At 45.0% G+C, this 14,726-nt stretch overlaps 1 protein-coding gene across 1 annotated transcript in view; it reads right to left on the reverse strand.

The window, feature by feature from the left end:
• SASH3 (SAM and SH3 domain containing 3) overlaps positions 1-14,726 on the reverse strand; it is a 516,850-nt gene that overhangs the window by 180,976 nt on the left and 321,148 nt on the right. The window contains exon 3 of the mRNA XM_069612974.1: positions 1,343-1,492. Within this exon, the coding sequence (XP_069469075.1) occupies positions 1,343-1,492 (150 nt within the window). The remainder of the gene's footprint in view (positions 1-1,342; positions 1,493-14,726) is intronic.

The following is a 14,726-nucleotide window of genomic DNA, read 5'->3' on the forward strand; positions in this document are numbered from 1 at the left end:
ACCACCTGACTTTCAGCTCAAGACTAGGCCCTTTAGTAAATTACTTTGAAACGAATGAAAGGTAAAAGCAAACGACTAAAAACTGTGCACCACAAACTTTGGCTACTTTACGACAAGCAACTCTGATACTCATTGCATTACCATCTGAGGGAAATCAGTTTTACAACACCCTAACCCTCCATGCCCTCTCCACCCACCATTCTCAACCCTCGGTCTAGCTCCTAACTACTAAAATATGCAAGCACTACACTTCCCAGAACCCTTCAGATGACCTACAAGGTCGAGTGTACTGAATAGATTCAGACTGTAACTATCTTCTATCAACAACCTTTCTATCAATTATGAACTCCACAAGCCGGGGGCTTCCCATACAGCTATCTTGCTCGATCCTTACCAGCCACAAACAGAATAGAGATTTGCATATCGGCACATAGGTAGCAGGTACGTCTGACACTGCATCCATCAACACCAAAGGATTCCGAATTTGACATCCCGCTATCCAACTAACACACCCTGCCTGCATTTCTTACAGAGCCATATGCAGCAAAGCCAAACTTTTTGGTAGAATGGTACTATATAAGACCACTTTTTGCTCCTTTCCATTACTCAATTAATTGGTTCCTTGACATGCCAAGCACTTTTTTATTACGTCATCGACATGTCAGATTCCATTCCGTTGTCTTCCCATTACAGTCATTTCTGAGTTTTTCAAACGATGTAGTTTCCCTTTTTAATGAATTCTGGCTGGTTTGCTGTTAAAGATTTCCAACTTCCAAGCTATTCAGGCTCACTGACATGAACGGTCAAGATACATTTATTCCGTGATTGTTTCTGTAAATGAAATGTGTTTTTCAAGCTCAAGGTGTTATCTTTCAGAATAATTCATGAATACACACATATGCAGTACATTGATGGGAAAAAAAAGTGGCAGAAGCAATTCAATGGCAACCACTACAGAGGTGGATGTAAACAGAAACACCTCAAAGCCAGAAACGCTTATTAACACGTTTGTGAAAAAAGAATGAACGAAAAGAGTGAGTGACTGATGAGAGAGCCAACCAACAAACAACCAACCAGAATTAATGGATATTGAGTTATCCACTCAATGAGGAAATCAAGATCGACTAAATGATTTCAATACAAAAGCAAACCTCGAAATCCACTGACACCCATAGACAGCTTTGCTGCAAACTGCATGCCTCTTTTAAGGCATGCCATCTTCTCCAGAATAAAGCCTGCTTAACCTGCAGGAAACACTTTAAGCAGCAGTTTTGTGATACCTTTTAGGAGCGTTTTATTAATGGATTCATGTTAGAGTGACCGCTTAGAAGATGTTTCTTACCATTTCATCAGACAGGGCTTTTGCTGCCATCCTCCCCATCTTCCTGTTCATGGTGCGGGAAATGACCGCCCTCCACTTCTTGCTGAGTTTGCCTCCGCTGCCCTTGCTGGCGTCCTCAGAGTCCAGACACTTTGCTTCATCCTCCTGGATCTGCGGGGGAAAACAAGAACAGGTTTGATGAATGGGCCTCATGGGAGTTTCCACTGCACTTCACAAAGCTGTGCCATGTTTCCACCTCATAGGGCTGTCCTTCGGTCTGGTGCCTGCCTAAACATGGGGGCTGGGAACTCTGTCTATGTTTCCTCCTTCAACTGACTCGCCATGGGGGCCCGCTTCACTGTTAAAGTCCTCCACCTTGACCAGAAGTCGTATCCTTATGCAACACCTTCTACTGAGTCCCTCTTCGATGCAGGTGGATCCAAACATACCTTAATGCACCTTAACCAATAATGTAGCCACATCTTTAATATGGGCAATGCATACTTGTTGCCCTTCATCTATCCAGTAATGCTCCACCTTGCACTGTGAATTGTAAAGATCTCTATAACCTAGCCCTTACTTGCCCCTATCCTATCTCCTGCAGTTACGTTTTATCAGTTGTACTGCAATCTGTAAAACTCAACTGAACATATCAAATATATTATGGGGTGAAGCATGAGAAGGCCTGCTTGCCAGTGTGTTTTCTTGGGAAAATAGCCTCTGCTAGTGCCAGGGTTTCCAGAAATATGTTAGACCGTCAAGTGGGCAGAGGGACAAGAGGCTGACAATAAAGATATTTGTAATAATAATTACTTCAGCAAGATCATTTCACTCTAAAATCCTGCTGGAAAAGTTGTGCTTCAAAGGTCTTTAAAAGTGAAACATCCAGTGCTATATTGTGCTTGCTCTTGTCGTCTTATGTGGCCATGAAAGAACCACAGGAAACTGATGATGGAACCCTGCAGAATCGAAATGTTTAAACTTGTGGTGGCGATCTGAAGTCTGCTTATGCTTTTTTTTAAATACGACATTTGTTTTGATCTGACTTTCTCCGACATGTTGCTAATCACCTCAGTGTACTGTCCTCAAATCCTATCAGGTGTTCTAATCTTTTCAGGTGTCTGTGATTAACAGCATCACACACCACTCATAGATCAACAGGCACCAGAATAACTAGGGAGCTCTTGTGCAATGATGAAAACATGTTCTCTCTCGTCAAAGGGATAGTTTCTGTGCTTCTTTTAGGGAATATCTAGGACCAAGTTGTTGTTGGCCTTTGAGGTGTTTAAAGTAGTAGTGTGATTTGTGGCCGATTTTAGAGCAGGATGTACATCGCATTTAGTTAGGGACATGTTGCAGAATGCTGTCAGTGGTTGAGTCACCGTAGTAATCAATGTGTTGCTTACCATGACGAAGCAGTGGTAATAGGGTTGGGAGATGCCTTAGGGTTTTTTGTCACTTTAATTAAGTAACCTATGGTTATTGGTTTTAAAGAAGAGCAATTGGAAGTGGTGGTCCTGCCTATTCTAGAGAAGGGATTAGATCTATTGTGTCTTTGATATTGGTTCGAATGTCTGTAACTTTCACCGGGAAGGCTGCAGACAATTTAGGGGTTCAGCATAAGTAATATTTATTTGGTGCGGCCGACTCAATTAGCTATACGTTTTGAACACCTTTTTATGTTTGCACTGTGCTGTAGCTGTCTGGTTTTGTTCGACGAATGTGAATTTTTACAGGCTAGTTTGTCAGATTGCAGGTGGGATTTTCACCCCCATAAATTCAAGATTTTCTACCAGTTTCATTTAACCGTGATTTGATGTTATTTTGATTTCAAAGGTACCAGCACATCCAGCATTTCCCCTATTTTTTGGTCAAGGGGAAGACCGTGGCCACGAGGGCAATCATAGGAATTTTGTTGGGAAGAATAAACATTTTGCCCAATATTTGCTTTTAAACATTATTTTCTTGTTTTTGTCTCCCTTGCAATACTTGGTGGTAAGGGTGGTGGCTTCCCATTCATTCACAATGAATTGATGTTGAGGGGGGATACAGTCAGTACTCTCAAAAGGGATATTAACTGTATGCACAATGTCTATTCAATGTATGGATTTCTTGATCCAAGGGCAGAAACCGAAATTGCTCATGGCTTGCATGGCATTCTCAGAGAAGAATTAATCAGGGCCATCCGGTGAATAGTCCCCTGATATCCGGCTCTTGTTTGCGGAGGAGTGCATGCTCAATTACCTATCTCACCATTTGGAAAAGATGATAGCTTGTTTCCTGGCTGTTGCCTAATGGGCAATGCAGCATGAGTGCAGTGGTGGTAATCTGGTTAATGCTATACTTCCATACTATATTTGTGCACCACTGTAATGGATTGGTGATTGCAGGGTTCACTAGGACAGCTTTTGGTGTAAGTTAGGGAAACCTCTCCCCTTTTGTGTTGACTCTATTAGCTATAGAAATGTGACTCACTCAGTTGTTATAGTTGCCTGAGAACCAGTTTCTCTATGATATGACATTTGTTCATTGCATTTCTTGCGGGTAATTTACAGTCTAGGGCACTCACAATTGGCTGGCCTTTTATTTTGACTTTTTTTTTTAACTTTTGATGACATAGTTGCTTGATTAATTTACGTGTGGCAGAGTAAATGCTGGTTGCATTATTAAACCGTACGTTCTCTGCATTCAGATAAGTATTGAAAATGCCATGTTTTTTTCACACATATTTTTATTCGTTTTACAAAAAATCCAATCAATCCATCTCCACTTTTTTCTCCCTCCCCCCATGCCAGTTATGGGAGAACAAGTCCTTCCTTGTTGATGATGTTGGTCGATACACTCAATCATATTAGTCCATCGTTTTTTCAATGAAATAACACCCTCATAGCTCTTGGTTTGAAGCAGATCAGATCTGTAGCGCTCAAATGTTGAATTAGGTGGCACCATACTGCTTCGTATTTCATCGCTGTACCTCGGATTAGAGCAGTCAGTTTCTCCATAGCCGCAATCTCTCATTGCCTTTGCAGTCACTTTCCCACCAAAGGCGACTCCCTTCTACACTACATTGACGTGATGGCCAGTTTTGCTACCAGCTCTATGGCTTTAATTATCCTAACTTGCACCTGCAAGTTGTCCCACTCTCCCTCTTGCGAAAGCCCTAGCATGATGAAGCTTGGTGTCAGCCTGCAATTGACCCCCCCCGCTCCCCCCAACCTGGTGTATAATATCCGTAGGAGCCCTCCATAGGTCTCCCAGCTTCGGGCATGTCCCCAGAATGTGGGTCAGGTCAAAGAACCATTCTTACCACATCCCTTCAAACAAGCTTTATCTGCACCTGGCCCAACCTTCTGGAGTTTAATCGGGTTGTTCAAGACTTCACCTGTATTGCCTTATGTTGAGTGCATATGGAACCTTTCGTAGTACTACAATATATGGCTTCCCACTTTTGCAGGGTAATGTGTCTCTCTAATTCCTCCTTTCACTTCTTTTGGATGGGCTACCCCATCTCCTTCTGGGGGTCCGCTATACATGTATAGAATTTCCTGATCAGTCCCTTCATACTGTCAGCCTCTTGGAGTATTTTCTTGAGCACTGTAAGCGACCTTGTAGCGCCATTTTTCATAGAGGGGTTGTGAAGCCAACGCCTCAGATGTTGGTATCTAAATCTGTCCCCCTCTTCCAGACCAAAGGCTTCCTTACATTCTTTAAATGATACCCTTTTAGCCAGATCCCCTATTTTCTGACATCCCTTCCTTTGCCAAACCTCAAACCCTCTATCTCGGAAAGCCGGTGTAAAGTCATCATTGCCATGTATCGGTGTGAATGGTGACGTAAACAACACTAGGCCCCATTTTTGAGTACTTTGTCCCACGCTACCAACGTTCCCCAAGAAATTAGGTTAATGTACAGCCCCTTGGCCCTTTGCTGCTTATTTAGCCAAGGCTGCTTCCAAATATGCTTCGCCATTAACCATAATGCTAACCTTGGGGGAGTCATAGTTCATCATTATCATATTGGACATTCTAGGGCCCAGGCTTATTTCCCCCAAAATCTTCCTCAAGAAGGACCAGTCCTCCTGGTCAAAGCCTTTTTCGGCTTCAAGAGATAAAATAATTGTTTGTTCTGTGCCTCTATTCGCCCTATCAACAAGTAAGGTTATTTTCCCACTATTATCTCCCGTTGACCTATTGGTAACAAAACCTGTCTGGTCCGGGTCAATCAAAGTCTGCATAAAGGGACCCAGCCTATTAGTTAACATTTTTGTGTATGTTTTAGCATCAACATTGAGTAGGGATATGGGTCTATTAGATGTACATTTGGTATTATAACTATTTGGGCCTCCAACATAGAGCCCGACAGTTTGCCCCCCTTCTTCCCTACAGAGTTGAAGAGTGCTAGCAAGGTGTCTGTCACAATGTGGGCCCTAACCTTGTAGAAGACCACCGATAGTCACCCGGAACCAGGGTTTTCCAAGATGCCATCCCTTTGATTGCATTACTCACTTCTTACCTCTCTATGTGTCTTTCCAGCCACTCTCTATTTTTCATGGGAATAGTGGGAAGCTCTACAGTTGATAGGTAAGCCTCTTGGTCCTACCCATTAACCTCTTCTCTCCTTGTGGTTACCCTTCATAGTTGTGCCACAAGCGCTTGTTCAGATCAGGCATCCCCGCCCATCATCCAGGACAAAGAGGATGAACAGACTAGTTTAGTCTCTCCCATTAACTCACACTCTACGCGGCACACTCAATCTTATCAGCCTATACTGGCTGCTTCAGACGCAACGGGCTTACCTATGGGTACAAAGGTGGTAGAACATCCCCCTTTAAAAATCTGCATCTTGTTATACTCACACACAAGCTGTCATGCTTGTTGCTCAACACACGCTCTATGATCAAACACGCTGCCGAGACAGCAGCACATATTGAGGACTCAGACACAGACATCTGTGCCTTTACTGAAACATGGGCACACAGTGCCACAGGGCCCTCCCTCAACTTGGCCATTCCAGCAGGCTACTCTATGCTCAGAGTAGATAGAACCAAGGGCCGTGGGGGTGGGGTTGCGCTGATCTTCAAATCTCAGCTCACTATCTGGGGCAACTCTGCTAATATATCTGAAGGTATTGAATCCATTCAGGTGACGATAGGCTTTAATTTTGAGGCCACCGTGAACCTCCTAATCTATAGACCCCCTCTCACACTGATGTCTTTATCACTGCTTTGTCTAATCATCTGGTTGCCTGCCTCAAACCTCGCACCAGTTTTATCATTCTAGGTGACGTTAACCACTGGTTAGGGCATCAGGACGACCATAGAGGGGCAGATCTCAAATGTGCTCTGTCTGCATTGGGTTTTACCCACCATAATCGCCTTTCCACCCATCAATTAGGTCATACCATAGATTGGGTGGCCGCAACCAATGTCACTTTTACAGACTTGACTGTGAATCCATGCCCATGGTAGGATCACCATTTTGTCAATTTCGTCATCCACTCAGCCTTTCCAGGGAAAGCCAGAAATAAAACACTGATGGCTACGAAGGGCAGAAACTCCAAGTCACTCACCTTAGGAGGAAAAATGAATCCTTTAGTGAGTCACCCATCGAATGTCTTGCCCACAGACTCCACTGAAAGCCTGGCTAAAGTCCTCCTAGACACTTTCACTGATATTATCAACCGGTTTGCCCCGGAGAAATCCTGGTTTACCCCTCCCTTACGCAAACTTAAAACCTGTATGCTTAAGCAATACTATGAGTGGAAAAGGAACCTCTCCTCCATCTCACTTGCGGACTATCAACAATCGGCCAGAAAATACAAAAGTGCTCTACTGGAAGCCAAGAAGAATTCCTTTAACAATAGGATTGTCTCGGCTAAGTCTGAAACCAAGGAGCTTTTCAAAATTCTTAAAGAGCAAGAGTCCACTGTGGCCTCAGAGGCAGATGATGTGCCTAAAGATAGTGCCTGGTGTCAGTAAATACAGGATGCCATGGGCGCCAAACTCCAGGGCATTAAGTCCAACATACTTATTAAAATAAAAAGCTAGGGATTCTAATGAGGATATCTCGTTAAACTATGATGACCCCATCAGACATCCGACTATCCCTGAATTCTCATTTTCTGCAATCACACTAACTGAGTTGACAGAGGTTGTGAATCACCTCAAAACAGCCAGCTGCAAAGGTGACCCTTTCTCTGCTATTATCATAAAGACATGCCCCCCTATTCTGTTGGAAGCCATCCTCCAGTTTGCTAATGCGTCTTTCAGAGAGCACTGTGCCTGATAATATTAAACGGTCATGGGTGACTCCTCTGCTAAAAAAGTAGGTCTCTCCAAAGAGGACCCCCTGAATTATAGGCCTATTACTAACTCGGCATTTGAAAATACTTGATAGGGTCGCCTACAAGCAAATAGCCAACCACCTGGAAAGCTTTCCCATTCTCAACTGCCGGCAATCAAGCTTTAGAGCCGGGCACAGCACAGAAACTGCCCTTCTCGGACTTAAATCTAGGCTCTTGACTAACATGGACAAAGTAGAAGCCTCCCTGCTTATGCTGTTAGATCTTTCCGCTGCTTTTGACCTGGTTGACCACAGGCTGTTGGTCACCAGGCTCGAAAAAGTGGCTGCATTTTCCCCAGAGGCTTCTCTCTGGGTAGCCTCCGTTCTCCAGAACAGGGTAAACTGTGTATGCTCAGAAACAGCGGAAGCAACCCCGGTAGCGATCGAATATGGGGTCCCGCAAGGAGCAAGCCTGTCTCCGTGTTTTTATAACATATTCACAGTACCCTTCTTCACAATGCTCGAACAAGAAGGCATTTGGTTCACAAAATTTGCGGATGATACCCAGTGTATCATCCCCTTGACTGGTAACCATGCAGAGGACGAAGCTAGGTTAAACAAAGCATACGCCTTTATCGAAAAGTGGATGATCATGAACGGTCTGGCCTTGAACAGGTCCAAGACCGAACTGATGATTGTGGGGTCACCCAACACGCATTCGAAAATGAATTCCCTGTACATAAACTTTCAAAGCGGTGATGTCAATATTAATACCCTAAAGAAAGTTAAGTCGTTGGGGGTAATACTAGACCAGCACCTCTCCATGAAGGCCCATGTGGGGAGCATAGTTTCAGAATCATCATACTATCTAAGACTTTTTGTGCATCCGCGCCCCTGGTTTCCCCGAGTAATGCGGAAACACTGGAATGGGCCATCATGGGAGCAAAAATTGATTACTGTTACAGCCTCCTGATATGCATACCAATACTGAAATACATTGCCTCCAGGTGATTCAAAATGGGGCCGTAAGGGTAGTTTCGGGTCTGGCCAGACGCGACCATGTGACGCCTGCACAAAGAACTCTGTACTGGCTCCACGTGGAGGCAAGAATTCAATACCGCTTCCTGTTGATCACATTTAAAAGCTTACAGTGCAAAATGCCTGGCTATCTGAACGATCTCATTACGATCAAGACCTCCTTGAGATCAGTGAGATCCCATCAATCCAAAATGCTTGTGATTCCTAGAAGCAAATCCAAATGCAGCTCTCTGCCTTCTTCTTTCCTGGTTTCATCCACTATTTATTTTGGATGAACGAACAGTCTCCCCGTTTTCTCAATCCATTGGGCCAGAAGCGTGTTAGCTTTCTCCCCTTTATCGTAAAATCTCTGTTTAGATCTCAAGAGTATCTTCCTTGCTTTATCAACTCTAATGTGTTAAGCTCCCCCTCTCTGTGCCATGAACTTCCTTTATACAACCTTATTTTGCTTTGGTTTGTACTGCCATTCCAGTTCTTCTACTTCCCCTATGAGGTTGCTTTCCTGTTTCTTCCTAATGCTGTTTAGGGGGAAGCAGCCAATATCAATGACCCCCTCATCACTGCTTCAAGGTGTCCCAATGATTCCCCGTCAATGTGTCCAGAGGGGAGCCATTTTCCATGAGGTCAGGGAGGTGAGCCCACTACCTGGTAGTGCCCCTAGGGGTGGTATAATGTAGGAGGATCTCATGGGGAGAGACTCCCCCCTCCCTAGGGAGAAGGAAGATCGTCTAGGGTATATCCCTTATGAGAACATCACACCCCCACACTAGCCTCTCCATTGTCTGCTAACTTCTTTGTAGACATTAGACCTATGTACTGTTGTAAAATTGTAGACTCAAGGTTCGGGAAAGTACTTGGATGAAGAAGAACTTCAGGAACATAGGTAATCCAAGTACTGGGATGAGGTGGGACATAGGAACAATGAACAACAATACCAAGAAGGAACTGCATCGGTATAGACTTCCACAGAGGCGTGGTTCTTCTTACCTCATAAAAATCAATGAAGGACTGCCTATCAGGGAGACACAGCCAACCAGGAAGAGAGACTGTGAAACTTGGGAAGCACGAAGGAGCCAAAGAGAAGGCCAGGATAGAGCAGAGAGCAGTTTGCTCCCAGAGTCAAGAGGACTATGGGACTCCTTTGCCCGACGGCGTCCAGATCGTTACAGGAGGCTGGCAGATGGTGACGCAAATGCAAGCGGCAGCGTCCATACTGTCAGTCCAAGGGCTAGGCAGGCGAACCATGAGGTGAAGGCATCAAGACACAGAGATGCCTGCGCATAACACAAAGTAGGAGAGAGACCACATTAATAACCAGCCACACATCCTGAGAACAGACAATGTAATGGGCGAGGCACAGGGACTGGTGGGGGCTGGAAAGTACAGGAGGCAAAAACACTGTATGGACACATTGAGCAGGAATATCCTCCTTGTATCAGTACTTGGCAATCGAGGCAGCTAAGGGGACATAAATAGAAGGAGAGAGAAACAAGGGTTGGGGACCCAAACCATGAGAGTGATACAAGTCATCTTCCTCGTGGCAGTGCTTGGCAGGGAAGTGAACCAAGTGGGCCAAACCAAAGAAGAAGATAAACCGTGGTTGGGGACCTAAACTAAGAGAGTGATATGAGTCATCTTCCTCGTGGCAGTACTTGGCAAAGAAGTGGACCAAGTGGGCCAAACCAAAGAAGAAGATAAACCGTGGTTGGGGACCTAAACTAAGAGAGTGATATGAGTCATCTTCCTCGTGGCAGTACTTGGCAAAGAAGTGGACCAAGTGGGCCAAACCAAAGAAGAAGAGAGAAACCAGGGTCAGGGACCCTCATAACACTTAAAGTTGGGTGTTGTAAGTGTGAAACCTAATGAGGTGAAGGCCCGGGTAAGGGAGTCATTCCCCCTGGTTGTAAGAGATTGGTTTATGATTACCAGGAGAATGGAGTCATTCTCCTGGTAACTCAGACCGGGAGGAAGGTCCAACAGGCCTGGGAAAGGGAGTCATTCCCCTGGGCTAATTTGAGACTAAGATCGAACATCAGGAGAAGGGAGGTATTCTCCTGGCCTACAAAGTAAATAGTGTTTGGAACTTTGTGACCTGCAGAAAGGAGTCATTCCACCAGGTTACCAGGTTATCAGAGATTGAACACCAGGTGAAGGGAAGCATTCTCCTGGCCTACAAAGTAAATAGTGTTTGGAACTTTGTGACCTGCAGAAGGGAGTCTTTCCCCAAGGCTATCCGAGACAAAATACCAGGAGAAGGGAGGCATTCTCCTGTCCTACCAAGAAAATATTGTGTGGAACTTTGACCATAAGCCAGGCGAAGGGAGGCATTCTTGGGACCAGAACAGTACTGCTTTATTCTTTAGTTTATAGTGTAAGGGACAGACGTAAGGTATACTTGGCACATGACAGTGGACACTTTTACTTTAACAGATATACTGAAAGTCCTGCTAGATCTTTAGTTAAGGCAGGGAAATCCCTCTTAGGAATAGGGAAAGATAGGTTTTCTTTTGCTTTATTATCTAATAAAAGTCTTTAGCCCCAAACATGCCACCTTTGTGTCAGAGTCCTTCTTCTGCACCCTTTTACAGGTTTCATACTCCTCCTCTTTGTGAAAGTGAGCTGAGTGACATCCTGAAATATCTGGACCTTTGCTCCTATAAACTCGATGGCCCCCTCTTCCTGGCTTCTCTAAGCAGGCCTCCTTGGTCGTGAAACCTTAGAGCTTGGCTAAGACATCCCTGGGTGCCCCTCCTTGATCTTTGCATGTCCCCACTCTATGAGCTCTGTCAATCCTTGTTGGGGTATCCACAGGTTCCGAAAGCAGCATAGAGAATAGCTTCAAGATGCATACCCTGATGTCAGTCCCTTCCACTTCCTCTTTCAGATATTTAATCCGGAAAGTGTCCATCAGAGACCGATTCTCCATGTCATCACATGTGCTCTGTAGAACCACATAGTTATCTGAGAGGCTTCGGATTTCCTGGTTGATTAGAGTGGCACCAGCTTCCATCGTAGCAATAGATCTTTCATTTCCAGAGACCCGATCGCCCAACTCGCTGATCTCCTTTTGGTATCAACTAGCGACCTCCTAAATTAATCTTTAATCCCTGCCACTCTCTGGGCTCTTCCATTTTCTTCACTCTGGATCACATAACCGCTAGCTGGCTCACTCCCTTTGACCCTCCTTCGATGTCTGAGTCCTGTACTCACTGGTCCCTCTGCCCCTTCTGATTCTGGGAGCACGTAGCACTCAGCGAAGCTCAGAACATGTCGGTCTACCTACTATGTCTGGGTCTAGCTGTGCGCCAATTCAGTCATGGGTGGCCTCCTATCAGTGCTGGGTTATCCAGTTTCCACATCTTTGGGATGCTCGGGCCCAATGTTGGCCCACAGAGACCTCAAAACTCCCCGGTGCAAGGCTTGTGTGCCCCCCGTGTGTCTGCCATTTTAAGATCTGGCACACCGCTACTCTCTTTCTCGAGCGGTCATACCCACATCTAAAGCACCGGCAGCTTTCCAAATGACGGTCAGCACTTCTCCGTCAATGCTCTGGGCTAGTTTTGTCTCCCGGGTGTCATCTTGCAATCTAGACGCAACTTTTCAGTACATAGGGTACGGTGGGTTGGAACTCACACCCAACTGTCCGCTGCCATCAGCCATCTTGGATACACAACAACGTCATGCTTTTTAACTTGAATAGAAACAGTAAAACTGAGTCTCTTTGTGCAGCTGGCCACATGCTGCACCCCTACGCTCTAAAGCAGGGATGTCTCAACACACTGGATTTCTTCTTAAGGTCTTCTTGACTCTTAGATGTATTGTCATTCTGTCACTGATTGCCTGTTAAGATGCCTGCTGCTTCGTTGACCTGTTAAATGCTTTTGAAATAGGTCCATAAAGGAATAAACACATACAAAGATTATTTATTCAGTAATGCAGGTCAGACCTGGCGGGCGGAATGGCACCCGCCCGCAGAGTTTCACAGAAGCACCGGCACCTATGGGATTCCATGGGAATGGGGATTTACAAAATTATCTGTGCCTGAATTTGCGGCCACCGGGGTCGGAATACCCTAGTGTTACCGGGAAGTCAGGCGCTGGTAATTTATTACAGGTCCGGCAGAAAACCGGCACAGTTACCGCAAGACCCATAATGAGGCCCATAGTAAGAAGCCACCAGATACATGTGTGTACTCCTCCTGTATACTCATGCAATGACTCCTTAAGACATTTAAAATTCATTTGTATTGTTTTTTTATCCAGCAATTAATACCAAAGAGGTTTCTAAGCAGGGACCTCTACGTTGTCTTGCTTCCAAAACGAGCATGTTGCCACTGAGCTATAATATCCATGTCATTCCTGTCATTCCTGCCATGTTGCCCTGATCATTTGCTTAGTAGAAATGTGCAATCGCAACCACCACTGCAACCCCTCCCCAATGGGGTGCAACCATCCGGCCACAGTCTGATGAATTGCACTCCTTCAGAGGGTATCAGAATCAGCCTACACTAGCACATGCACTGCATCCTGTCGTGGGCAGTGCATGCACATACACGCGGCTGGCTGCATCGAATGGTGCAATGCACAGACATGTATAGAAGGAAGCATTCCCAGGCAATGGACAGGAAAGTTTGCCCTACAGCTCCCTTCTGAATGACCCTCTAATGCGTTGATGCATTTTCAAGATTGAATCTAATTGTAATATTCATCCTATTACACGTTTCACCACTGTGTGGTTGTATTTAACACTGTGTGGCCGAACTTAGAGAAATGCCACATGGGCCTCAAGTAGTTGCCTGCTTTATGCCCTACTACACTACTTCACCCAAGGAAGGGATCTAGCGTGTTACATGTGTGTGCATATTGAATTCAGGAAGATGTACAATAAGTAGAGGCTCTCAAATAATGGGGGATGGCTGTATTGTCCATTGATACTAAATATTAAATGCCACACACGTGTATGAGCCATGCTGCACTCTAACTGGGTATACTCCATGACTTAAAGAAGCACTTATATATGTTTTGGTACACGAATTCAATGCTTTTTCTACATTGTAAATCAAACAGTTAAAACAATCTGTTCTTTGCTGCAAGCCACTTGGTGATGGCTGGGCCAAGGATGGGCTTTTGTTGGGTAATGAGTTTTGTGGGGCAGGTATTCAGCGGAGAGCCACTCCTAGCATGCGGCTTTCTACCGTACAGGAAACGAATTTGATTTAGGGACATGTATACCATTTCTTAACAACGCGTACCATATTCTGGACTCATTTTTCCTGCAAAGTAAGAATGCGCTAAAGAGTATGCACCATTTGTTTCCCTAAGGCCAGTTCAACTAAATAGAGACAACCAGCCCATCGATTTAAGGAGCGTAGAGGGTCTGCTGCTTTTGATTGAGTATGGCACCATCAGTATGGTATGGTAGAGTATGGTACCAGATCATTAACTCCTCTACCGATTTAGGCATTGACCCATCCACTTTTAAACAGGCTGGAATTGTGCCCCAGTTCAAGAATTCTTGCTGGATCTGGCACATTCAGCCAACTTTCCATTATGTTCCTACTAGCCTTCATAGCCAAGGCCACTAAGAGTGCGGACACCTAAAATCAGCTTGGCCCTGCCCAGGTGGCATCTTCAGTGCTTCTCTCAGTGCTTGATGATCTTCATTGGAAGAGAGATGGCAACATGGCCATTGCCTTGATCCTGCTGGACTGCTTTGCAGCCATCATTGAGCACCCCCCCCCCCCCCTTGCTAGTTTTTGGGCTGACCAATTCTAAGGTGGGTAAATCCAATTCAGCGTAATTTCTCTCTGTACCATTCCATTCAGTTCCAACTGCCCCTTTGAGATCAGATACATTCCTCATCTCATGGGGGATATTCCAGGACTGTCTCTGCTACACTTTAATGTTTACATCCAGACAATTTTCCACATGGAAGATAAACAAATCCATCTCTGTATGGAGGAGTGCAAGCTATTATTGGCTTGTAATGTACTGAATCACATGATGGCCCTGACGCCTGAGCTTCTCATAGTTGGGGCAACTACAACCTATCGTTCTCACTGCGGCTGAAAAAGAAAATCTCAGGTG

The sequence above is a fragment of the Ambystoma mexicanum genome, chromosome 5p (genome assembly GCF_040938575.1).
Source record: "Ambystoma mexicanum isolate Mex_15411 chromosome 5p, UKY_AmexF1_1, whole genome shotgun sequence".
Classification (NCBI taxonomy): domain Eukaryota; kingdom Metazoa; phylum Chordata; class Amphibia; order Caudata; family Ambystomatidae; genus Ambystoma; species Ambystoma mexicanum.